Source organism: Marmota flaviventris, chromosome 3 (assembly GCF_047511675.1).
Source record: "Marmota flaviventris isolate mMarFla1 chromosome 3, mMarFla1.hap1, whole genome shotgun sequence".
In the NCBI taxonomy this organism is placed as follows: Eukaryota; Metazoa; Chordata; class Mammalia; order Rodentia; family Sciuridae; genus Marmota; species Marmota flaviventris.
The window spans coordinates 7,197,407-7,224,542 of record NC_092500.1 but is presented as its reverse complement, the minus strand read 5'-3'; the positions used below and the strand labels follow the sequence as shown (position 1 = coordinate 7,224,542).

The 27,136-nt window shown below is 43.3% G+C and overlaps 1 protein-coding gene across 1 annotated transcript in view; it reads left to right on the top strand.

Annotated features, from left to right (window-relative positions):
• The window catches only part of Srebf2 (sterol regulatory element binding transcription factor 2), a 58,342-nt gene that overhangs the window by 16,006 nt on the left and 15,200 nt on the right, over positions 1 to 27,136 (top strand). Inside the window, exons 2-11 of the mRNA XM_027950513.2 lie at positions 8,486 to 8,923; positions 9,896 to 10,077; positions 11,343 to 11,489; positions 13,168 to 13,389; positions 14,591 to 14,705; positions 14,832 to 15,013; positions 16,898 to 17,090; positions 17,758 to 17,939; positions 19,983 to 20,259; positions 22,726 to 22,895. Coding sequence (XP_027806314.2) covers positions 8,486 to 8,923; positions 9,896 to 10,077; positions 11,343 to 11,489; positions 13,168 to 13,389; positions 14,591 to 14,705; positions 14,832 to 15,013; positions 16,898 to 17,090; positions 17,758 to 17,939; positions 19,983 to 20,259; positions 22,726 to 22,895 — 2,108 coding nt within the window. The remainder of the gene's footprint in view (positions 1 to 8,485; positions 8,924 to 9,895; positions 10,078 to 11,342; positions 11,490 to 13,167; positions 13,390 to 14,590; positions 14,706 to 14,831; positions 15,014 to 16,897; positions 17,091 to 17,757; positions 17,940 to 19,982; positions 20,260 to 22,725; positions 22,896 to 27,136) is intronic.

The following is a 27,136-nucleotide window of genomic DNA, read 5'->3' as shown; positions in this document are numbered from 1 at the left end:
CTGAAGGCAGGAGGATTGCAAGTTTGAGGCTAGCCTGGGCAACTTAATGAGACCCTGTCTCAAAATAAAAAATAAAAAGGACTGGGGATGTAGCTTGGTGATAGAGCACTTACCTAACATATGGGTTCAGAGCCCAGTACCAAAGTGGGGGAAAACAAAAGGATACAGAGAACTTTTATTTATTTATTTATTGGCTTTATTTCCAAGTTTTAGATAATTTTTTCTTTTTTTAATATTTTAATAGTTGTAGATGGACACACAATATCTTTATTTATTTTTGTGTGGTACTGAGGATCGAACCCAGTGCCTACACATGCGTGGCAGATGCTTTACCACTGAGCTACAGCTACAGCCCCTAGATAATTTTTCTTAACAAAATAGATCACAGTTGGGTTCATGGGCTAACACTACTGGGTCTGAAATGGAAACGAGTTCTTGGTAAAAGTAATTGTAAGTCATTTTGAAGTGGAATTGTGCAGTTTAGAGCTTGTACAAAAGAGGAAGGTATTCACAAGCAGAAAAGGCCAGGCTAGGCAGTCATAGTCTGATTGCCCCACCCACAAAGGCATGTGCTGAAAAGGAAGTAGGTATTTTTCTTGGGTAGATGAGGAACTCAGGTGAGTAGGAAGTGAAACCCTTGGAGTAGGAGGGAGCATTGGGTAGAAGCTCTGAAGCTTGTGTTTAAGAAATTTGATTTGAAAAGCTGTTGGACTAATAAGATACTCAAAGATGATTATCTGAGGGTAGGAGGCTGAGGCTGAAATCAAGCAAGGCTATGGAAGTGGAGCAAAGAGTTAAGTCTGTGATACTTTGGAGGAAGACCTAACAAATTTAGAGTAAATTTATGGCAGAGGGAAAGAGCAGCAAAGTGAAGGTGGTGCTGATGATCGCTCACCTGGATGAAACTACTGGGATCTGGCTCAGGTCCCATGCTATGGTGTCTAGGAAAGCCTAGACTTTTCTTCATTCTTTGCCCACTTTCCTTTTCTATGTAGAGCTGGGCTGGGGCTGCCTGATTGAAAAGGAGGGAGCCATATATACGGCAGATCAGAACACCTTATAAAAATTGCTTTAGGTCTGGGGTGTAGCTCAGTGGTAGAGCATTTGCCTAGCACAGACAGTGCCCTGGGCTCATTCCCTAGGGGGGAGAGAGAGAGAGAGAGAGAGAGAGAGAATATGAATTTATGAATTGCTTTGGGTTCCTATGGGCTTTTTTACTGTCCTAATTTCTAACAGTTGTATTTTATTTAATATTTGGTATGTACAGCCAGGTGTGGTGGCATATGCCTGTAATCCCAGTGACTCAGGAGGCAGAGGCAAGAGGATCACAAGTTCAAGGCTAGCCTCAATAATTTGGTGAGGCCCTAAACAACTTAGAGAGACCCTGTCTCAAAATAAAAAGGGCTGGATGTGGCTCAGTTGTTCAATTCATGAGACCAAATAAATATATCAATAATAAAATTTGGTATATACAAAATATAAAATTTGGTATATACAAATGTGATACATTTATGTGTGTTACAAAACGTGAGCATTTGAGAATCTCCGCCTCCCCACCCGGTTTTCCTTTGTGGTTTCTTTGCCAGTAAAGAGGTTCACTCATCTGTCACTTAAAATATAGGATGTTTGAATCACTACTTTGCCATCCTTTGTCATTCCACGCCTTCTCCAGACTCCCTTTTCCTAGGAACATGACCCAGAAAGAACCCTTTTTAAGTAACGATGCTGTCCCTGTCAGTATTGTTCCTGTATTTTGAGCTGGTGTGTTGAGATGGCAACACACCTAGTGTTTGAGTGGAGTGGAGATGGCAATTTGCCTGTTAAGATTATTCCCTGTATTACTGCTTGCATTTAAGGACTTCTGTGTGGAAAGGTGTGGTTACTGAACTGAGGTCTTTAACTGCCTTTAACTCTGGGTGACTTGAATGGTCATGGAGAAAACAGTGATGACTACAAATAGCAAAATGGTGAAGAATGAAAAGTTACCTCACAGTTGACCTTGGGTTTGATACTAGTCTACAACTATTTGATTTTTCTGGTAATTATTAGAAAACCATCCTAGGAAAGGAGATAGGATTATCAGCGTGGGAGAGTTCTGAATGCTTCAGGTAGTTCCTACTGGGCATTGGATTTTGCATTTACCTCCCTCTTTCTGGATCACTGGTTGTGTTCCATCTCATTCCCAAGCATCCTGTACACACACATCACACTGTACTTATTTATTCCTATGTTCTTGTGCTTGTGGAGCAGCTATAATATCAGAGATTAAATGAACAACAACAACAAAAAAAAAAAAAAAAAAAGTGAAAGCTTAGATGAATGTCCCTATAACCTTGGGGATGAGACCTTTTTTTTTTTTGGGGGGGGGGGGGTACCAGAGATTGAACTCGGGCATTCAACCACTGAACCACTGAGCCACATCCCAGCCCTATTTTGTATTTTATTCAACCACTGAATTGCTTAGCACCTCTCCATTGTTGAGGCTGGCTTTGAATTTGAGATCCTCCTGCCTCAGCCTCCTGAGTCTCTAGGATTACAGGCCTCTGGGCCCAGCGGTGATGAGATTTTTTAAAGAATAACACAAAAGCCATGTAATTTCACTATGTAATATTAAAATTCATATATATATAGTTCTGTATACAAATTTGTACTAGAGCAACACATATATTCCCTTAATCACTGTGCTATACAAAATCTTGCAAAGGGGTTAGAATCAGGATACTCAAAAAATACCCTAAGTGAAAAAGGGGAAAGAAAAAAATCATTTAAAAAAAAAAAAACCAGGAAGCTAATAAAATATCATGGCTTTACAAGTAATTGGCCTAGAAATATATAAATACCACCACAAATTAGACGTTTCGTCTTGAAAAAGACCTGAGGTTTGCTTGCGGAAGTGTGGGTATCATTAGATGATAATGTGTGAGTTATTGTGAAATGGCAGAAGGGGAGGGTTATCTGAAGTTTGATGGAAAGTTCTGGCACCATTGTAAATGGATGTGGTTCATAACATAGGCAGTGACCTGATGGCGCTGGTGGATATTTTGAGAGGTGCGTTTGTGTTTTGTGCATCTCCCCATGGCTCATGTCAGCTGAATATTTTTCTAGTGTTTCTTTCATGTATTAACAAATGCCAACTTCATGCTATGCTCAAATTGTTCCTGATATTGGAACAAATTGACTTTTTCAAAACAACAGTTAAATCAGTGCTCTGCTTTAGATTCTACATGAATTAGTAACTCCATGAGTTATCTATAATTATAAACCTTGTTTTGCAGATGAGAAAACTGCAGCTCAGTGAAGTAAAGCTAACTCCAAGATCCAAGGCTTAGATGTGATGACTCTGAATCCTTGTCTTTTTTTTTTCATGAACAAATTTAAAAAGAAATAACAATGGGTGAAATATTTGGAAACATATAAGAAAGAGCAAATTTCTATAATTTATGAAAAAATTCAAACTAGTAAAAAGAAACAACTCAGAAAAATAAAGGTCAAGAATAGGCAATTTATAATGAAAGAAATACAAATGGTCATTAAAATTGAGATAGAAAAAGATTTTCCTTCATTTAGCATTTAACCATGCAAAACAAAACGATGACATGTTGGTTTTATCCACTATTTCAGATAGCTGTAGGGAGACAGTGGTGAAAGCACAGATTATCGTAGCCCTCCCAAAGCACACATCCCAACCATCTAATTTCTAAGGATTCATCCCAAATGAATGATAAGTGGGAAATGATTTTTTTTTTAATTTTTAGATGGAACCAATACCTTTATTATTTATTTATGTGATGCTGAGAATCGAACCCAGTGCCCCAAGCATGAAAGGCAAGTGTTTTACCACTGAGCCACAACTCCAGCCCCTGGGAAATGATTTTTGTACATTTCTAAGAATTGTTAATAATCCTGAAAAAAAAAATGAAAGCAACTATTATCACTAAGTGACTAAATAGATCCAGTGGACCAATACAATTTAGTATTGTATGACTTTTCAAAAAATATTATATTTATAATGGTTGACAGTAAATGCTCTTCATGTTTTATTAAGCAAACAGAGCATTAGCATTTTGAGTGGAATCTCATCTTTGCAAAACCATTTGCATGTATGTGTATGTTTGTGTGTACAAGCCGGTCTCCTGTAGGAAGAAGCCTGAAAGAATACACACATCAAAATATTGTCAGTGGATGTCTCAGGGTAGTAGAATTGCTGGATTTTAAATTTTTGTTCTCTTCATTTAACTTTTCTAAATTTTTCAGTAATTTGTTTTATGATTTTAAAAAATTAAGACATTGTCTAACACAAGGTGCATAATAAATACAAAATATAAAAATAAATGAGCAAAACAAAAAAGAATAATGAGTGGGGCTGGTGACACGTGACTATAATCGTGGCTGCTTGGGAGGCTGAGGCTAGAGGGTGGCAAGCTTGAGGCCAGCCACGGCATTTTAGTGAGACTCTGTCTCAAAATAAAATAAAAAGTACTGGGGATGGGCTAGGGTTGTGGCTCCACGGTAGAGCGCTTGCCTAGCACATGTGAGGCCCTGGGTTCGATTCTCAGCACCACATAAAAATAAATAAGTAAAATAAAGGTATTGTGTTCAACTACAACTTAAAAAAAAAAAAAAAGGACCAAGATGTAGCTCAGTGCTTGCCTGGCATGTGCAAGGCTGTGGGCTCAATCCCCAATATCACAAAAAAAAGAGAGAGGAAGGTGGGGCTCTTGTAAACCAACACACTGCGTATCTAACAGGGCTAGGTAACAAATACCTACTGAAGAATTGTTGACTCACTGCAGTTTGGAGAGACTGTTGCCCCATCTAGGAGATTTGGATTCCTTATTTCTAACCAAATTAGTCTGACCATATTTCGGGTTATCTTACTCTAAATAGATGCAACGGGGCTGAGCTGGGCAAAGTAACTTGCTACCTCTAAGTCACAAGCTCCATAAAGTACAGATGAATTTGAGACACTTGTAGATGAGACACAGGGCTGCCTGCAATGCATGGTTAACAACCACAACCTCTAATTTTGGTTACATGCTTTTAAAGAGACCAGAACCCAGAAATAGTTTCATGGGTCCCTGCATACTTTTTTAAGCAATGTAGCCCTAAGTTTAAGAAGCAGCCTAAAACAGAAATGTGGCTTAGAGAGGAATGGGGTGAGCTTGGGTGTGCCTACCCAGCTCCTGGGAAGCCTGTCTCTGGCCCTGGGCCCCGTGGGCTGCAGCAAGAAACTGAACTTTATTTTTAAAATTCCGTAAATGTTCTCCCAGGCCTCCCTTCTCTGGGTTTCATGACCACCCTCTGTGGAAATGAGAGCCTGTGTAATCGCAAAGCACAAATGATCAGAGCAGGGAGTAGCGAGAAGACATTAGGATGTGCCCACAGGACGCAGCTTAGAGTCACAGAGTGGGCCTGCTCCTGGGGCCTGCGCCCTGGTTCTCCAGGCCTCCCGTTCTCTGGCACTGCAGGGTGCGTGCTCCCCACCCTGGAGATGCTCCAGAGGCTCTTGTGGATCCTCTGTGTAAATGTTCGTCTTTTCTTATAGTAGATGGACACAATACCTTTATTTTATTTACTTATTTTTACATGGTGCTGAGGATTGAACCTAGTGCCTCACACGTGCTAGGCAAGCAATCTAACAACGGAGACACAGCCCCAGCCCATTGCTTTTTTTTTTTTAACTTTATTTTATTTATTTTAAGTTTTTTTTTTTTTTTAAGTTGGACACAATACCTTTATTTTATTTATTTTTATGTGGTGCTGAGGATCGAACCCAGCGCCTCGCACATGCTAGGCGAGCGCTCTACCCCTGAGCCACAACCCCAGTCCCCCCCATTGCTCTTCTTAACAGCCCCCCCACACCACTCTGTCCTGACCTGGCTGCCTAGAAATGTCTCCACTGGATCTTTCTGTGTGACGATTGAAAGGGAAATTTTTGTTTTAAATAATTTTTAGTTGTAGATGGACACAATACCTTTATTTATTTATTTATTTATATGTGGTGCTGAGGATCGAACCCAGGGCCTCATGCATGCTAGGCAAGCGCTCCACCACTGAGACACAGCCCCAGCCCTGAAAGGGATATTTTTTTAAATTTAAGCAATCTCATTTCATCTGCCTACGTATTCTTAACCTGTTTTGTGAACTAAGCCTGTGACCTTTGTACACCAGCTTGTCTTCCCCCACAAAAGGGTTTTGAGAGCACTTGATGAGATGAGATAAGCGGGCCTAAGTGCCTGTGTAGTGGGTACTCTAGATGTATCAAAGTAGGGAGCTTCCCCAGGGCCTGCCCCTCACCAAGCACTTTGCATAAATTATCTTATTAATTCTCAGAGCAAAGAAGCAAAGTGGTGTTTTCTCAGCTGCCTTTTGTGGTTGGGAAGTTGAGAATAGAGAGGAGTAGCTTGTCCACATTGACACAGCTAGTTGGGCTAGCTTCTTGAGATGCACACCAAAGCCCATGTGACACCAAAGCCCGTGCCTAACCACCAGGCTGCCCCAGCCTTCTGTCTTCCTCAGGGGAAAACAGGTAGCCAGTGAGAGCCTCTGAAAATAGGCCTCTGTGTTGATTTCCCAGAAAGCCAGGATTTTAGGGCATTCTGGAAGGCTCAACAAACAGGTTTCTCTTGATCATTTTCTTAAAGCTTTTTATAATCTTTTGTTGTACTTGTGTGAGCACTAGTTTGTGTTTTGTTTAGATTTTGTGCTGAATTTGAGAACATTTCTTAGTTGAATTGTGTACAAGAAAATTGGACTTGGTTGGTATGAGTTGCAGTATCTGTGGCAATCTGCCCACTTCTTCCCACACATAACAGGTTGAGGACAGAGCAGAGTATCTAGGTATTGGTAAGTAGTACCACTGTAAGGATTTAGTCTGCTGAAATGCTGTTTTACCTAGCAGGTTAAACTGACTGAATGCTTATGGTGCTGAACTTGAAATGCTAAGCTCGAGTTACCCGTATGGAGACCACTCTAGAAACCCACCCTCTCACGCCCATTCCCCCCCCCACCCCCCCGCAGTGTTCTGCTTGCTCTTCTCATAATTCTTCATACTCCAGACACCCGTTCCACACATAGTATCAAAGACTTGGGAGGGACTTGCTGGTGGAGACTTGGGGGAATGAATGGAAATGGTGCTTTTTTTTGTTATTGTGGTGATGGTGGTTGGTTTGGTGTCCAAATCAGAGCATCCTGTGGCCTTGAGAATTTGGAGAGAAGGGACCACCCACTGTTCAAGAACAAGCAGTAGCTTCTTGGGGGGGGATGTATTAGCATGAGGAAAAGAAAAGGAATTTGTATAGTGTAGAGAATTACAGCTGAAAATAAGTGAAAAAAAACTCAGGCCCCCAGACTCCTAGTAAGTAGGGAGCGGTTTTAGGGAAGAAGTTGTGAAAGATAAATTATTAGTCGTGGAACAAGTTGGATTTGGGTAAGCCTTTGGAAGGACTAGGGAAGAAGCCCTGGAAGAAGGCTTGAATCCTTTTGGACTGGGAATTCAGGAGTTGCAGGTACTTAGAACATGATCTAGAAGGGGGAACACGATCTCCAGGTGAACACATCCTTCTGGTCCCACAGACTCCTTGCCCACAGGGAAAGGGTATAGCCAGAGGAAGGCTAGAGCGGGCCTGTAGAGCATGGAGTCCAGGGCAAGGGCAGGTTGCTTTTGCCTGGGCTTTCTGGCAGTGCTCTGTGGTGCAATAGGAGAACAAAGTAGAGTCAGAGAACTGGTTCTACTCCTAGCTGTGCTCCAACAAGTTGTGTTGTCAAGTTATTTCCCTGCTCTGGACTTCGCATTATGATCTTTCCATTCTTTCTGCCCCTAAAGATCCCTGACTTTGGCGTCTTCGGCTTCACTGTCCCTGAGCATTTCCAAGGGCACCAATGGAGAGGAGGCCCCAGAGCTTGCCTGCTGAGGAGTAAAGGGTTAGGGAGAGGTGGGGTCTGGCACACTGCAGCAGGGGTGCAGTGGCGCACGCCTGTAATCCCAGCAGCTCAGAGGCCGAGGCAGGAGGATTGCAAGTTCAAAGCCAACCTTAGCAACTTAGTAAGACCCTATCTCTAAATAAAAAAAATATAAAACGGGCTGGGGATGTGGCTTAGGGGTTAAGCGCCCCCGGATTCAATCCTCAGTACCCAAAAAAAACCACTACTGAGATAGGAAGTAGCCTCATAGACCAAAACGGCTGCGCTTCAAAGCCTTAGGACAGTAACTACCCACCCTCTGCCTCATTGTCTCCTGACCCATTTCTGCTTTTTAGAAAAGGCATTGGATTTTCATGCCTCAGTTTCTTTTCTTTCTTTCCTTTTCTTTCCTGCCCTCCCTTCTTTTCTTTCGTGCTGGGGATGTAACCTGGGGCCTGAAGCTTGCTAAGCAAGCACTCCACCACTGAGCTATACCCCAGCCCCCTATGCTTCAGTTTCTGAGAAGTCTGAAAGTTAGTATTTGGGGTAGCAATAACATTACTCCTTTTCTTTTTGTTCACAGAGATGCTGCAGTTCGTCAGCAATCAAGTGGGAGAGTTCCCTGACTTGTTTTCAGAACAGCTGTGTGGCTCCTTCCCTGGCAGTGGTGGTAGTAGCAGCAGCAGTAGTGGCGGCAGCAGCGGCAATGGCAGGGGCAGCAGTGGCGGAGCCGTGGACCCCTCTATACAGCGGTCATTCAGCCAGGTCCCGTTATCTTCCTTCTCTCCCTCAGCTGCCTCCCCCCAGGCTCCAGCCCTACAGGTCAAGGTCCCTTCTACTGCAGTTCCTACCCCACCAAGGGCAACCCCTATTCTCCAGCCCCGGCCCCAGCCCCAGGCTCAACCGGCAACTCAGCTGCAACAGCAGACAGTAATGATCACCCCAACATTCAGCACCGCTCCACAGACGAGGATCATCCAGCAGCCCCTGATCTACCAGAATGCAGCCACCAGCTTTCAAGGTGATTCAGATGTTGGATGTGGGGCTGCTGGGTAGCTCCAGAGTTCTTGTGTCAGTTTTCTGCCCATGCAGATAATTCTATCCTCTTTGAGTATGGCCCTGTCTGGATGAGCGTCAGGTCACTGGCCCCATGAACTGGTGCAGGAATGTTTTACATTCTGCTTCCTCAAAGACCTTAATATCTGTTAGGCCTAGTTCAAGGGTACTTGGTCAAAGAGTCCAACAGGCATGGTAGACACAAGGCCATCATAGTAACTAGAGACACACAGTCGTGAATAAAGTTAGGTCTCAATCTTGGCTAGGCAGCAGCCAGGCCTTCGCACCCACAGGTGGGAATGATCAATTCAGCAAACAACTCCTGAACATCCACTGCAGAGATGAGTATGACTTTTAAAATAGGTGCTGTTTCTGAGTTGCATGTCCTCTGTATGTGATGAGTGAATGAGTGACTGAAGTGCTTGTTCTTTCTGTGTGGTGCACTGCATCCCAGTGACCGTGGGGAGCTCTGGGTGTGATGAGTACTGCTCTGAATTTGAAAGACCCTGATAGTTGTTTAATGGGTTTGGAGAATTGGGGAGGGGGTGGAATAAAGGCAAAAAGCTGAGATCATCGTCCCAGAGCACATTTTCCATCCAGAAGGGATGAGAGGAAATGAAGCCCCTGGGAGTTGTTGATTCTCAACATCTATTAACTCTCTTGCTGGGTGCAGTCATTTGCCAGTTAGCTTCCTTTACCTCCACCCCAGCACCCAGAGTAATAAAACAATTTGTACTCGTTCTCTCAGAAATTGATGCAACCCTTATGGGATGTTCTTATGCTCTAAACCAGCTTGTAAATGGCTGTGCACATCTTTTTCAGCAGCAGGTGGGAAGTTGGAGTCATTATGAGATACTCCATCCTTGGGTTAGTGCTGCAGCTACAGTGACAGCTTGCATTTCTCATCCATGTGACTTTTTCCTCCTTTTCCTCCAAGTCCTTCAGCCTCAAGTCCAAAGCCTGGTGACATCCTCTCAGGTACAGCCAGTCACTATCCAGCAGCAGGTGCAGACGGTACAGGCGCAGCGGGTGCTGACACAAACAGCCAATGGCACACTGCAGACCCTTGCTCCAGCCACAGTGCAGACAGTTGCTGCACCCCAGGTGCAGCAGGTCCCGGTAGGTGGTTGAAAAGGGCTCAAGGAGGTTGGGACTGTTGCCTGGTCTTTGGTTGAAGATGTAGTCTGTATATTAGGAAGGACCAGTCAGATATACAAGGAACAGCTGGCACAGTTGGTAGGGGCACTTGGGCCCCAGGATGTATCTGTGAGAAGTGTACAGAGTCCTAGCTAAGACTGCATCTGTAGAGCTACAGTGGCTCACCCTACCCTTCAGAAAGGCTGGTATAGTGATTATTGACACATATAATAGGTATAAACCTGGAAAGAAATATACCAGATTGGTATCTCTCAGATTATTTTCTTTTTTTTTTTTTTAAGAGAGAGAGAATTTTAATATTTATTTTTTAGTTTTCGGCGGACATAACATCTTTGTTTGTATGTGGTGCTGAGGATCGAACCCGGGCTGCACGCATGTCAGGCGAGCGTGCTACCACTTGAGCCACATCCCCAGCCCAGATGATTTTCTTGAAAAATTTTTCTTCCCTACCTTCTTCTTTTTCTTCTTCTTCTTCTTCTTTTTTTTTTTTCTAGTACTAGGTATTAAACCCAGAACCTCACACATGCTAGGCAAAGCACTGTACCACTGAGCTATACCCCTAGTCCCTTTTTATTTATCTAATATTATTATTATTATTATTTTGAGACAGAGTCTCCTTAAGTTGCCCAGGCTGACCAAGAACTTGCAATCCTCTTGTCTCAGACTCTCAAGTAGCTGGGAAATCTCCCCTATTTTCTGCAATGAATACTGAACATGTTTTTCTTTCTAGGGGAGGAATGTGTATTATCTTTATAGAAAAGCATGTTGTTTTTATGTCATGTGCTATAGTAAACCCTATTTTTTTTACTAACAAACTAATTTATCTTTTAAAAAAAAAAAATCAGGTTTATCATTTTTGCATCTCAGCCATCCTGGCTTTCCTGTCTTTACAAAGTCAGAACTGTCTCCCTCTACTGTCCACCTTGACTGGACCCTGTTCTGCTCCTACCAGGCTGCTAACACTGCCTTCCTCAAAGCTTAAGGAAGCCTTAAGACACAGGGTCCTCTTTAACTGTCCCCTCTCTCCCTGTCAGCCAGTGTTCAGGCTATACAAAATAGCCAGCTTTTGAATGATTTCTATGAGATTTCCTGTAATTTTTTGATTCTCAGTTTCATGAAAAGCATATTTTCTTTTTCTTTCTTGGAGTATCTATGCAGTTAGAAATAAATGTGAAATAAGAAAAGTAATATCACCTTCCTTTTCCTTATCTTCCTTCCCCATCTAGGTCCTGGTCCAGCCTCAGATCATCAAGACAGATTCCCTTGTTTTAACCACACTGAAGACAGATGGCAGCCCTGTCATGGCTGCAGTCCAGAACCCAGCCCTCACAGCCCTCACCACCCCTATCCAGACGGCTGCCCTTCAAGTACCAGTAAGAGATTCCTCCTTCCCTGCCCTCCTCCCTCCTTCTCCTTTCTTGGAAGTGTTAGGCTTCAGAGATGTGAAACCACATGCTGAGTAGATGTTAGAAGCTCTATAGAATATTTTGGTCAAATTGTAAATATCACCTTGTTTCTTTTTTTAGAGAGAAATTTTTTTTTTTGGAGAGAGAGAGAGAATATTTTAATATTTATTTTTCAGTTTTCGGTGGACACATCTTTATTTTATTTTTATGTGGTGTTGAGGATCGAACCAGCACCCTGCGCATGCCAGGCGAGCGTGTTACCGCTTGACCCACATCCCCAGCCCTCACCTTGTTTTAATTTTGTTTTCCCTTGAAAAAGTTCCACCAGTGTTAAATAAGAATCCTGGCATCTTCAAGGGGTGGCAAAGAGCACTAGAGCAGCACCTGTTCCTGGGCAGCTACTCTACACAGGACCATTACCTCTTAGGTCCTGCTGCTTGTGGAGGTTGGCTTCTGAAGCTCCCTAGGGGCGCCAGGCAGGAAGGGGCACAAAGGTGGGGAGCATGAAAAGCATTCATCCTTCAGCTGAGGGGTCTCAGCCACTTTCAGCATCCTGTGACAGAAAAGTCGGATTGAGTAAATGGTGAATTAAAATGTGGACGCATTAGCTTTATTCATAAAAGCCAAGAACTAGAAACAACCCAAATGTCCACAGGAGAACAAATAAACAACTTATATTCATACAATGAAAGTGAGTGTGCCAATCAATGAGAAAAGTAACTATTAATGCATAGAACCACATGACTAAACCTCAAAAATAGTATGGAGCCAAAGAAGCCTATCACAAATAATTCCACTAACATGAAGTTCAAGAAGAGACAAAGGACAGCTATGGTGATAAAGTCAGAACAGTGATTATAAGGGGGGGCAGGAGGGAACTTGCCCAGAGGAGAGGTCTACATCTTGGCCTGGGTTGTTATATATATTGTATTTATGTAAAACCTTATTGAGGTCTAAACTTAAAATTTCTGACTTTTATTATGTGTAAATTATTTGTTAATGACTAAAGAAGCTTTTTATTTGTTTATTGGCCACTTGATTGGAGCCATTTATTGTAGAAAATAAAACATTTGTAAACATCACCAAAATAAGAGGGGAAAGCAGAGATGAAGAATAGAAGAGAGAAGCCCTTTTGGTCAGCCTATTTTTTTAATAAAATGACTCAGATTGAGAATGCCTGTTCTGCCCTTGAGCTCTTTGAGGGCCAAATTGTAGAAAGAAATGCAGTAATTTATTAAATTGTCATATGGGAGAGAAAAAAATGTGTCATATAACCAGAGAAAGTTTTCTCTGTTACCAACTAATGTGGTTCACTGAGAGGTGGTTAATAGTTGGAGGATTCAGAGGAGGTTAACAGTTTGAAAGCAAAGCAAAATTATATAACTTGTTTCTGGAACCCCTAGATCAAAAGTCAAGATATGTTTAGCCATCTTAATCCTCTGGTGGTATAATTTATCATGAAAGAGAGATAGTAACTGAGGTGCCATGGCTTTAAGGCCTTTGGGGACCTACCTTAATTAACCCAAGAAGGGTCTCCGATCACATGACACGTTGCCAGATGATGTGACTTGGCCAGCAAGCAGCTCTGTGTTGTAAGGTTGCTTTACATAAGACTAATGAAGAGATAATTCTACCCCTACTCTAGACCCTGGTGGGCAGCAATGGGACCATTCTCACCACAATGCCCGTGATGATGGGGCAGGAGAAAGTGCCCATTAAGCAGGTACCCGGGGGAGTCAAGCAGCTTGAGCCTCCCAAAGAAGGAGAAAGGAGGACAACACACAATATCATCGAGAAGCGATATCGCTCCTCCATCAACGACAAAATCATCGAGTTGAAGGACCTGGTTATGGGGACAGATGCCAAGGTAGGTGCCAAACAAAATGGCATTTCATGCCCATCACCTCCCCTGCACTTTTCTTTGCTATGGGAGTTAGGGAAGTCCCAGGCTTGGTTGAGTGTCTGCAAAGAATGAGTTAGAGATGTGTTCTTAATGCATCTTGGTGTTTGTCAGCATATAAAATATTAACTAACATAAGGGGATTAATGAGGGTTGATAAGGCAGTGATTTGCGGGCACTTTTTACTCCTTCACCTGTGCTCTTCTGGGACCATGGACCCCAGCAGCGGAAGCAGAGATACCTGCCATTCACCAGTGGCCAGATACAGGCTGTGTGCAGGTTGGAGGCAGCGGAGGGCATTGCTGGCATATCCTTAGCTGTGTTCAGGGTAGCTATAATATTTTTACCTTTTAGGGAAGAGAGAGGAGAGATTGGGTTTATGACCAATAGCAAATAGAAGAAATTCATTTTTCATATAATCTATTGTGATGAATGTATCTCCCAACAATAGGAGATTTTTAAAAAACCTATTATCTGTTTACTTTCACTGGTATTTTGAAAGAAAATTTCATTATTTTTCCTTGTGTACCTTTACTTAAGATAACTGTCCCAATGCTCTGGGTTTTTTGTTTGTTTTGTTTTTGGTAGTTGTGTATGGACAGCATGCGTTTATTTTATTTATTTTTATGCAATGCTGAGGATCGAACCCAGTGCCTCACACATGCTAGGCAGGTGCTCTGCCACTGAGCTACAGCCCTAGCCCCAGTACTCTGGTTTTTGTTAGTCTGTTTGCTTGCAGTGTTGGAGATCTAACCCAGGGCTTTATGATACTATGCAAGTGTTCTACCACTGAGCTACATTCCCAGCCCAGTTCTCTGGTCTTTTGTTGGACATTTGTTTTCCTTAAAGTTTGTTTTTGTGCTAGGGATAGTATAAGGAGTAGGAATAATTGCTAGTATATATTATGTGTTGATGACATGCTAGGCTCAAGGCTAAGCTCTACATATACTGTCTCACTTAGCCCTCACTGCCAACCTATGACTCACATGCTATTATTACCCCCATGTTAAGGAAAAGGAAAGTGAGGTTCAGAGATGCGGAGAATCTTGTTCCAGGTAACCAGCAGCTGAACCAGCATCTTGCATGCCCACCTACAAGCTCTAAAGCTCTGCTTTCTCCACTCTGGTCTGCCCTGGCTTCATTGTGTTTTACTGGTTCTCTTTCCCAGATGCACAAGTCCGGTGTTCTGAGAAAGGCTATTGATTACATCAAATACTTACAGCAGGTCAATCATAAATTGCGCCAAGAGAACATGGTGCTAAAGCTGGCAAATCAGAAAAACAGTAAGTGTGCCCATTGAGAAAGGGGAATCAGGCTTCCTTTATTCAAGAAGCCCCACCCAGCCCAGTTCTAACCTAGGTGGAGCTCTATAAAAACAGATAATTTTCCCTATGGGGTTTTCTTTGCAGAGCTTCTGAAGGGCATTGACCTGGGCAGTCTGGTAGACAATGATGTGGACCTGAAGATTGATGACTTTAATCAGAATGTCCTTCTGATGTCTCCCCCGGCCTCCGACTCAGGGTCCCAGGCTGGCTTCTCCCCCTATTCCATTGACTCTGAGCCAGGAAGTCCTCTGTTGGATGATGCAAAGGTACACATTTTTGAAATCCCCAGACCCTTGGAATTTCTTCCATATCCCCACTAAGAAAATTGTGAGAAGGCCTCAGAGAGTGAGTCCAACTGTTAAGAGCGCACAAGCCATAGAGAAACAGGAATTCTGTGAAATTAGCTTAAGTCGTGAAGAATAAAGAAGAGAAAACTGACACAGGTGGCAGGGGACAGTCCCCTCGGGTTTAACTGATCTTCTGAAAAGCCCCGGGAAAGGAATGAGTGAATGCCAGATCTAGAACCAGGACACAGAGCAGCTATTGGTGGGGTGGGCTCTGGGAGTTGCTAGAGGCGCCTCATTACTTCTCTTTACCTTAATGGTCCTGGCAAGACCACTTTGTGAGGCTGATCAGTCGGTTTAGGATGAGGCTACCTCTGGGTCCTCTTTCCGGAAATGACTACAGTTTGCAATCTAACAGATAACTTTCCAACCAAGGCTTTTAATTCTCAATAAAAGCCCCTGGCAATTGAAGTTTAATGGAATTAGTTAAAAGAGACTCTGAGCCTAATGATCTTCTTGGGAAACTATAGAGGGAGACCACTGGGTCCTGTACTATATTTTGACTTTAGCAGTTTCTGACTCCAAAAGCACAAAGTTTCATTCTAGTGTACATTTTTGACTAATCTATTTTTTTATATATCTTACTTTTATTAAGGAAGTTTTATTTTTGAAATATTTTGTAAATGTAATTCTGTTTGATAACAACAAACCTTATGACATATAAATTGAATTAAATAGGCTTCTGACTCATCAAAATTTTTCAAATGGTTTTTAAAATATTAAAAGGGAGTGACATGATATGTACACTTCAGGACTCAGGGGAGGACTTGGGAAATCTGACTCCGGCCTTCTTCCCTCCGTCACTATGGACCTCATTGGCTACCAGATCCTCTGTCTCCAGTCCTTCTATAAAATGGGGAAGTGAGGGGAAGTAATGGTCTGGTTTTAAAACAGGCTCAGTCCTTTAGGTAGAATCATGCTGAAGCATGGTCTTTTATCATCTTTACTGAGATAAAATTTAAATGCTATAAAATGTACTTTTTTTTTTTTTTTTCTTTTAATGTACTGGGGATTGAACCCAGGGTTGCTTTACCACAGAGCTACATTCCCAGTTCTTGTTTTGTTTTTGTTTTTTATATGCCTTGATTTTATTTGTTTATTTTTAGGTAGCATTGAGGATCGAACTCAGTGCCTCACACATGCTAGGCAAGTGCTCTACCACTGAGCCATAACCTCAGACCCCCAGTGCTTTTTATCTTTTACTTTAAGACAGGGTCTTGCTAAGGTAGGTTGGCCTCATACTTGTGATGCTCCTGCCTTGGCTTCCAAGTTGCTAGGATTCAAGCATCTGCCACTGCACCCAGCAACATATTACCTATTTTAAATGTACAGGGCCAGGAGTTTTAACACATGCGCACATTGTAATCAAAATGTAAAGCGTCCTTCCATCAGCCCTCAAGCTCTCTTTTCGCACGTGTGCAGACAGTTCATACTCTTCAGCCTCAGGCAGCTACTACTGATCCACCAGCTTCCTGTCATTTAGATTTGTTTTGATTCCTCTGAAATTATACAGAAATGGAATCATGCAGTGTGTTCTCTTTTGTGGAAATAACTATTTTAAAAGAAAATCTCTCTGCCTTTGTTCTTTGAAACATTCTTTTCTTGGTGGGTGAGAGGAAGAGTGCTCCAATATTTGAGAAATCATTTGTGAATTGTGGACTTCTTAACTCCCTCCTATTTTTATTCCTGTCTGACTTAATGGTCTTGAATTTAAACCTCACAGTATGATCCCTCTTGTATGATATATAAAAGTAAAGTGCTATAAAAGCCCATGCAGTATTCTAACCCTGAAGCCCTGTTTTAAAGGTCAAAGATGAACCGGACTCTCCTCCTGTAGCGATTGGCATGGTGGACCGCTCTCGAATTCTGCTGTGTGTCCTCACTTTCCTGGGCCTCTCCTTTAACCCGCTGACTTCCCTCCTACAATGGGGAGGGGCCCATGATTCCGATCAGCACCCGTACACAGGCTCTGGCCGTAGTGTACTGTCATTTGAATCAGGTAGGTAGGGGGCCCCTCATGCCACCTGGGTGTAGTGTACTGCTATGGCAAGAGAAGGGTCCTGTGTATAAACCACATAACATATCTACCAGACTGTGAAGGAGTGGGGGGCTCCTTGCTTCTGACAGGGACTGGCATAAACTATACTGTGGAGATAACAAGGCACACCCAAGTTCAGTCAGAAAGAGCAAAACAAACCAGAAACTTGTACTGCACTAATTACCCTGGGGTTGGGCAGGTGGGAGGGCAGGGATAGTGCCTATTTGGGGGAGTTGGTGGTGTTTTTTTGTTTTTAGAGAGAGAATTTTTTTTAATATTTATTTTTCAGTTTTCGGGGGACACAACATCTTTATTTTATTTTTATGTGGTGCTGAGGATCGAACCCAGTGCCCTACGCATGCCAGACGAGCACGCTACCGCTTGAGCCACATCCCCAGCCCTGTTTTTTTTTTTAATCTGGGTTTTGAAACCAATGTCCTAACCCCTTGGGCTAAGATTTTTGTGGCTCCATGGTGACAAGGGCTACAGGATTTCTATTTAGACTATAAAATTGTCTGCCCTTTCTTCTGAAAATGAGGTAGAAGGCTCTTTCTTGGATGTCATACTGCTGGGGTCTGTTAGTTGCCTGGCTGTTCCATGAGGAGCCCGCTGAGATACCCCTCTTTAGGTTCTGGAGGCTGGTTTGACTGGATGATGCCAACGCTCCTCCTGTGGCTAGTGAATGGTGTCATTGTCCTGAGTGTCTTTGTGAAACTGCTGGTCCATGGGGAGCCGGTGATCCGGCCACATTCCCGTTCCTCAATCACCTTCTGGAGGCATCGGAAGCAGGCGGACCTGGACCTTGCCAGAGTGAGTTCTATTATCCACCTTTTCTCTTCATCCCCACGGCTGGGCAAAGAATTCAGGGATTGATATTGAGTCCCCAGCATAGATGAAGACCTGTGGCAGCTGCTGTGGTAACTCAGAGGAAAGGGTACCTATGTGTAGATCATGCTGTGGACACAAGATGTCTGTGGTATGACAGGAAGAATAAAGTACATCTGGGGATGAAGAGATGAGTTCTGCCTGAGGGGACCTGAGGTGTGGGTGGGGCTGACCAGGGCTAGAAGGATAGGCGGGCATGGCAGAAGGACCTTCTCAGCTGATAGCAGCATGAATACACAGGCTACTTGGAAATTGGCAAGTTCTATGGGTGTGTCTGGAGTACAGAGTATCAGAGAATGAGGACAAAAACCAGTACTGTGGTTAATTTTAAGCCCAAATTAGAACTTTGACCAGTAACTGATTTAGGGCTTTATATCCAATTCTCTGGAAAACCAGGGAAGGTTTTTGAGCAGGAAAATTAGCTGAAAGTTTTCATTTGAAATAAATAAAGGGTGTTTAGGGGAAGGATTCAGTGGCAACTCAAAGCATTGAAGGGAGAGTTAAACTTCTCAGGAGGTATGTGAACCAAAACATTCCTCAGCAGGTAGTAAACCCTGACTGAGCCTGTAAACTTCTGCAAGCTGCAGTGCCTTCAATTGAGAATCTGATTGGCCAGCCTGGATCTGTCAATCACGGCATGGCTGTGGGTCCTAAAATATAGATGTGATTTGAGGAGCCATTTCCCAAGATGGATATCCTAGAGGCAGATTCAGGTTTGTGTTTGACAGATGTCGTTCTGGCAGCTATATGAAGGGTAAGTTGGAGGAGGGAAAAATGAAATGTACAGAAACAAATTAGGGGACTCTTGAAAAATAGGCCAGGCAAGAAATGAAGACAAGAGCCTAGAGTTTAAAGGAAAAGCAGAACTGAAGAAACAAATTAGGGGACTCTTGAAAAATAGGCAAGACGTAAAATGGAAAGGAAGTGGTAGTGGGGTTAACTCAAAAGATGGGAGAGGCTAGAAGATGTGTGTTTTTTTTCTAGGCCTTGTTGCTTGGAAATATGAGAAAGTTCTTTGTAGAGTGAGTAGTGACCAGGAGGCAGGCTGTGGGGGTTGAGAAGGGTCAGGATCCAAGTATTTGGGAAGTTGCACATCTGCTGCGAGAGGGTGCTTGGGGAGAACTGGATTAGTGAGACAGAAAGGGCAAGAACCAAAAACTGAGTCTGAGGAACAATCAACTTTCTAGGTAAAGAGAGCAGAAGAAGTGGGGGATCCTGCTTCCTATAAAAACCTTCTGCGCTAATGCTTCTCGTGGCCGAGAGAGGGTAGAGAGAGGTCGTCAATGTTAATATAGCACCATGAACTCTCCATTAGACCCTCTCAGGTTGTCAAAGAGATCCCAGGTTAGGGTAGTTCAGCTGTGAGTTTGCCTAAAACCATGGGTCTCAAACTTCAACCAGTGTAAGAATCTCTTGGACATCTCAACACCAGAGGTTGTGATTTAGTAGGTCTGGGGCAGGGTCCCAGTGTCTGCATTTCTCACGGACTCCCTGGGCCTGCTGCTATTGGCCTCCGAGGACCAGTAGCTTTTGAGATCCCAAAAGCCTAAAGGAGCAATGCCGTTCATCTAAATTTGAGTTACCATCTTGTATGTAAAAGCTAGTGTGGGGAACTCTGACCAGCATTTACTCAAAAGATGAACACACTGCAGTCCAGTTTAGTAAAAAGGCTAGGAAGTATCTCAGAAGTTAGCAGCGATTTTTTTCCCCATATGGAATGAGATTACAGGTAGTTTCTTTTTACTTATACGTATATATGTGTGCATATATTTATTTATTTAGCCACGTGTGTGTGCCTTTGTATGTGTGTGTGTATACACATATAAATTTTTTTGTAGCTTTCCGAAGTTTCCCAGATTTTCCTTAATGAGGACAGATTCTAATAATGGAGTTGGGAGAATAGGAGTCTATTAAAACAAAAAATCCACAGCAAAGCCAGTCACCATACACCCTCTTGCTGCTTTGTAGGGAGATTTTGCAGCTGCTGCCGCCAACTTACAAACCTGCCTTTCGGTTTTGGGCCGGGCATTACCCACCTCCCGCCTGGACCTGGCCTGTAGCCTCTCCTGGAACGTGATCCGCTATAGCCTGCAGAAGCTGCGCCTGGTACGTTGGCTGCTCAAGAAAGTTTTCCAGCGCTGGCGGGCCACCCCTGCCACTGCAGCTGGCTTTGAGGATGAAGCTAAGAGCAGCGCGCGTGATGCAGCCTTGGCCTATCATAGGCTGCACCAGCTGCACATCACAGGTGAGTGACCAGCTACTACTGCATGGCTTGCTGCAAGGTGCCCCGTGCCATCTCCTCCACTTTGCCAGGTCTCCACCCTGAGTGAAGCCCCCTTTACATTGCTTTTTTAGACTCACTTTCCACCTCATTCATAGCTATAGTTTATCATCTCTAAGCTGCACATTTTGTTCCTAGTAACTTCTCTATACTTCCTCCCCCCCTTTTTTAAACATCTTTATACTTTTGATGTATCCTATAAATAATGACACATTGTGGATTAGCTGGTAGTGATACTTAAATTAATATGTGACTTAAAATTAATGGTATCTTAGAATCAATGAAATATGATCATTTATTTTATTCATTAAGCTCCTGCTCTAATAGAGACACAGTCAGCCCTGCAGATGGATGATAATTCAGTGTAGACTTAGCACAAGGAGGGGATTAAGAAAGACTTAGTGGGGTGGGGGATGGCTATAAAGCCTTGGCTTCTACAGGAAGAATGCCTAGGTCAGCAGCTCTGCAGGAGGTGTGCCTTTCAGGCAGAGGGAAGTCACCAAGCCCCACACTAGGTCAGCTCTTAAGGACAATATTCCAGTAGTCCTAAAGCCAGGACATGAGGGCAGGGCACTGCCCGCATGGGAAGAATCTGAATTCCAGCAGGTGGGGGAATCTTGTAGTGTATCCGTAGGATCCATTGAAGGGCATTTGGAAAATAACGACCCAGTCCGATCGGTGCTTCTTGTGTAGAAGTAGTTCTCCCTGGTGACAGAGAGAGGTTGGGTCTGAGAGGATTAAGGCTGGAGACAGAGGCCAAATAGGAACTGAGGCAGCTTGAAGATGAGAAATGCTGAAAGCACAGATGGAGAAAAAATTAGCAGGTAGAATTCACTGGGCTTGGGGATTCAGTGGATGTGACAGATACAGAAAGGAGCCAGCCAGGATGTTTCCTTGGCTTGTTGCTCTGGAGTTTGGGTGAATGGTGATGCCACTGATGAAGGTGAAGGGAACCAGAGGAAGAGCAGTTTTCCCAGGAAGAGGCGATGCCGTTTGTTTTGAACACTTGCCTGTGAGACATGGGCAGGAATTATACTATAGGTAGCTGGACCTGCAGGACCTGCATCCTGGGACAGAAAGTGGACTCTGGGCCTGCAGGGGAGAGTGAAAACAAGGGAGCTGATGAGAAAAGACATGTGGAAGGAATCCTCAGTAAGACAGGCAGAGCATGGGAGTCCGAGTGGACACTGCCTGCGAAGGGCAGTCACAGGTCAGAGGAAGATTGAGAAGTGTGGCTTCGGGAGCGAAGACAGAGATGGTAGAGGAGGGTGAGTTATTGCTGGGACTTACACCAGTAGTAAGGTGAGGGCCAGAAAGTAATTGTAGATTTTGGAAGGTGCTGGAAATCACTGCTGACTTCAAGGAGCTTTAGCCAGAAGTGGAACAGACTTGGGCACTTAGGCTAGAGGGCTGGCCAGGAGTGGAGTCAGTTATACAGTTTTTAAGAAATCCCTATTTGCAAAGCTCCCCTGCTTCTTTTCTTTGCCTTTCAAGTGTCTTTGGAACAGACAAACCCCTCACCCAGGTTTCTGATCAGGAGACTGTGTTGTACTAGCTGTCAAATTCTAGAGAATTTCAGCTGGGGAACCTCACATCACTCATTCCCTCCACATTCACTGAGCATTCTCCAGACTAGGGCCTGTGGGAGGCACTGAGGGGACAGGTGACTACCGTATGGTTTCCAGAACGCTGCCACTGTACTCTACCCTTCTCCCCTTGAAGAGAAAGCTTAATGCCTATTGGGGGAGACAGACACCCCAGGTCAATACACATTTTTATGAATCACAGGGCTGAAGGTTTCCTGTGCTGATTTAAGTGGGAAGAACACAACTAAGTGAGGTCCAGAGGCCTGACTTTGCCTCTTCCCAGCCTTTGAAAACCAACTCAAGCAAAAATGAGCGAGCCTCAGGGCTGCCCCTAGGAGGGTTGTTGTGCAGCTTTCATAGGTGGACCTTTCCTGGCCTCCCACCTGCCAACCTCACACACGTCTGGCCATCATTGCTCAGTTTTGTTATTTCTTCAGTGGGATATGTGCTTATATATTATAATTCAAATCAACTTTGGGCTCTTGTTTGGTTTAAGTATTCATTACCTCCACTGAAATGTTAGGAGACTCAGTACTATATCAGCAGAATGTAGCCATGCCGTTGACATTGTTTTGGAAAATATTGCCTCTGAGTCCTATAAAATGACCAGCAATCATGACAACTCACATTTTACAGAGCCAGGTGCCCAGCCACCCTGTGAGGTAGACAGGAGCACACAGCTAGTAAGTCACAGAGCCTGGTGTCCCGTCCAGACCTGTTTGATCACAAAACTCAACTCCTTTCTCCTCGGGAACCACTGTTGCTCTGATTGTGCTACAGAACGTAGGGAAATGTTTGGTTTGGGAAATCTGTCAACATTAGTGTCTGTTTCTGCCTGCCCTAGGGAAGCTTCCTGCAGGATCTGCCTGTTCAGATGTACACATGGCTTTGTGTGCTGTGAACTTGGCTGAGTGTGCAGAGGAGAAAATCCCACCAAGCATGCTGGTTGAGATCCATCTGACAGCTGCCATGGGACTCAAGACGCGGTATGGAGGCAAGCTCGGCTTCCTGGCTGTGAGTACCCTTCATTTCCTTCTACAAAACTCTGCTGAGCACTTTCCCCAACCAGTAGCTAAAAAGCAGTATGGGCCAACACTCTGGTATCTACCATCTGAAGGAGAGGTATTCATTGACTCACGCATTCCACAAATACTTATAGCAGTAAATGAAACAGACCAAGATTCCTCCACTCCTGGCCCTTATAGGCATATGCCATATAAGCAGGACATTCTGGTGTCCTGAGGGAAGAAGACTGTTTCAGAGACCCTGTGTGGCCTGTACTCAGGGATTAACATTCAACTCCTCATACTTGAAATCTTCTGGTTATATTTTTTGGTATTTTCTGCACGCAAAAGGCATTTATTGATCACAGCACTATGAGTCCAGAAACGAAAAGCAGTGCTTGTCTGCAAAGAGCTCATGTCAGAACTAGGGTGGGAACTGAGGTTATCAAGTGTCTCCCAATATGCCTGGCAAGGTGCCAGCATGGGCATTCACAGCTGGCTAATTCCCGATCCTTGTTATCAGCTAGTTCACAGCATCTGCTGACCTCAGACTTTCTTTTAGCCTTATTTTACACAGTGCCCCACTTTGGGTAGACTGCTGAACACATTCAGTTATGTTCAAAACAGAATTATCACGTTTCCATATCTCAGTAATGGAGGCAATAAGCTAAGAATGAACAGGCATATGTCCTATGGTAACACTGTTTCCTGAAGTTCACACCTATAGTCTAGGTGACAAGGGCACAGAGAAACTTGGTCTTTTCCATGTTTTGGCCCTGTTTCTGTGACCATTGTTAAGACATCCTTCATTTAGCAATCTTTACTGGGCACTTGCTCTGGGTTGGGCACTTCCAGAGTAGACATATCACAGTGAGCAGAGCCTTTACCCTGTCCTTGGGGAGCATACAATCTGACAGGGGTCAGGCCTTCAGAACGGTGCAAGGATGAGTACTGCCCCCATTCAAGCTAACCACTATTGTGAATCCCACCACCATAGTTTATCTATTGTTTTTGTTTTTTGTGCTTTTTTTGGAGGGGGGTATTACTAACCTGCTGCCTAAAGAGCATGCTGGTCTCCTGACTGGATCTTAGGGGAGGTCAAAGTGAGCTTTCTGGGAAATATGAATCCAGGCTAAGAGTAGGAGGCATTGGCAAGGCCTCTCCCCTATGCAGTTTGTTTGTCTTTATGCTCTGGGCCGAATTACACATGTAATTTTTAGGCCCTCACCCCCCAAAATATTTTGAAGACATTTATTTTAGTGAAGTTCAACATACCTGGAGAAAAATGCACACAGTTGAACTTGAGGAATTTTCACAAAAGGAACTCACCTGTGTAAAACCACCCACCCAGATCATGAAAAAGAATGTTCCCAGCTTCCTCAGAAGCTTCCTTCAAAGCCCTCTCCTATTTCCCTGACCCCATTCAAGCTAACCACTATTGTAAATTCTACCACCATAGTTTAATCTATTGTTTTTGGGTTTTGTGCTTTTTTTTTTTTTTTTCGGCAGGGGGGGTATTACTTGGCATTGAATACATGGCCTTAAGCTTGCTAGGCAAGTGCTCTACCACTGAGCTTATCCCCAGGCCTTCTGTAAATTTTTTATTGAGGAATATATGAAAGTAGATAAGTACACAAATCATAAGTACACCATTGTGATTTTACAGAGTAACCCACTTAACCAGCAGACAGATCAAGAAACAACCTCAAGGGCTGGGGTTGTGGCTCAGTGGCCCAGTGGTAGAGCACTTGCCTAGCATGCATGAGGCACTGGATTCAATCTCCAGCACCACATAAACAAGTAAAACAAAGGTACTGGGTCCATCTACAACTAAACGCATATTTGCAAAAAAAAGGAAAAGGCAAAGAAACAATCTCAAAAGTTCCCCTTGTAGTCATTCCAAGTCCCCCAGCCCAGGATAAATGTCCGATCACTCAGATGTTTTGCCTCTTTGTAAACTTTGCATTAGGAGAGCAGGCAGGGCATACTGTTTTGTGTCTGGCTTCTTTGCTCCCTGTCAGGTGTATGAGTCATGCATGTTGTTGCATGGAGTTACAGGTTTTCATTCTCACTGCTTTACACTGTTAACACTGATTGTTCATTGTGGATGGATTTTTTAGTTGCTTCCTATTTGAGGTTTTTTGAATAGTGCTGCTGTGAGCAAAGGTATTGCAGGGCCGTACATTATGCATATTTCTAAAATGGTGCCAGTGGTATGCCTGAATTCCACCTTCACACTCTCACCAAATACATGGTAGTGTCGGCGGGGGGCTTCCTTAGTCCTTTTAGTGTATCTCATTACAGAGTCTCTTTGTGAAAACCCTATTCAACTGAGTCTTACCTGTTTTTTCACTTGTGCTATTTGTCTTTTCGTTGATATGGGACTTCTTTATTCTAGATGTGATCCTTTTTTGGATATATGCTTCTGCAGATGTTTTCTCCCACTTTGACTTATTTGCGTATTCTGAAATCTAGATTATTAGTCTTCTTTTATAGTTAGATGCTTTGTTTTGTTCAGCCAATCTTTGCTGTGTCAGAGTCATGAAAATGTTCTCCCGTGGCGTCTACTATAAGCTGTGTTTTTTGCTTTTCACATTACAAATCCCTGATCCACTGGAATTGATTTTTTTATATGGATGTCTATCTGACCCAATACATATATTATTTGTTGTTGTTATTTAAAAAAAAAAAAATCAGGCTGGGGAATATAGGTCAGTTGGTAGAGTGCAAGTCTTGCATGCATAGGGCTGTGGATTCAACCCCCAGCACCACCAAAAAAAAAAAAAAACCCAAAACTCCACTGCAGGGCTGGGGATATGGCTCAAGTGGAAGCGCACTTACCTGGCATGTGCGGGGCGCTGGGTTTGATCCTCAGTACCCCATAAAAATAAAGATGTTGTGTCCACCGAAAACTGAAAAATAAATATTAAAAAATTCTCTCTCTCTTTCTCTCTCTCTCTCTCTCTCTCTCTCTCTCTCTCTCTCTCTCTTGCAGTGAGTACAACGCCTTTTTTTCATAAATCTAGTATCCAAAAGCGGTGGGTCAGTTTCGGGACAGCTTTCTGGGAAATATGAATCCACCAAACAGCCCTAAAGGCTTGGTTTCCTAGTTGGTCTTATTATCTAGACGTATCAGTCCTCCAGCTTTAGTGACAATTTTTTGCTCTTCTTTTGGCCATATAAATTTTACAATTAACTAGTCATCTCAAAAATCCCATACAGATTATCCCTAAAAGCCAGGTACAATGGTATGTGCCAAGGCAGGAGGATTACTTGAGCCCAGGAGTTCAAGACCAGCTTGGGCAATATAGCAAGACCCTATCTCAAATAAAGAAAAATGCCCCTGACCATGAGCCCCCAGAAAACATTCTGTATGCCTGACAAGCAGTGAATAATTTAGTGTATATTTTCTCAGAATTTTTTCACTGCACATACTAATGTGTCTATACGTTGTGATTTATTTAATGTAATTATACCATAACCTTGTTTTGCCACTTGCTTTTTTTCAACCTAATGATAGATCTTGGTCTTTTTTTTTTTTTGGTACTGGGGATGGAACCCAGGGGCATTTAACCACTGAGTCACATTCTCAGTCCTTTTTATTTTTTATTTAGAGATAGGGTCTCACTGAGTTGCTTAAGGCTTCAGCCTCCTGAGCTGCTGGGATTATAGGCATGTGCCACTGCACCCAGCTTGGTCATCTTTCTTTATAGTGGTCTTCTTCTGCAGAGATACTTGGTGCTGCTAAAGGACATTTGGATCATTTCCTGCATTTGTTGTTACGCACTGGGTTTCAGGGAACATCTCATTATATTGTCTTCACCCACCTCTATGAGAGCTTCCTCAGACTGAATCTCTAAAGATGATGATGATGATGATGATGGGTCAAAGGATAAGTATTTGGAACTTTAGTAGTGTTGCCCAATTTGCATATATTCAGTAAGATGGGGAAGGAGAACAACTGCCATCTATTTCTAAGGTAACTGGCCCTTTCTGTTTAGTTCCTTTGGGAGGGGTAAATTAAAGAGACCCAGATACTTTCTTAAAATAAAGATCCAGAAGGAAGACAGTTTGAGTTGGTGAGATAGAATCAGCTAACAAATGAGCCAGGCACTGGGGGCAGGTGGAGGGCTAGCCAGCCTCTGAAAATGTTTAGACCAGAGGTTTAGATTCATGGCATCATGTGTCTGATTTTTTTTTTTTTTTTTAATACAGTGGTAGTAGTTTAGTTCTGTTATCAATAGTTGGAAC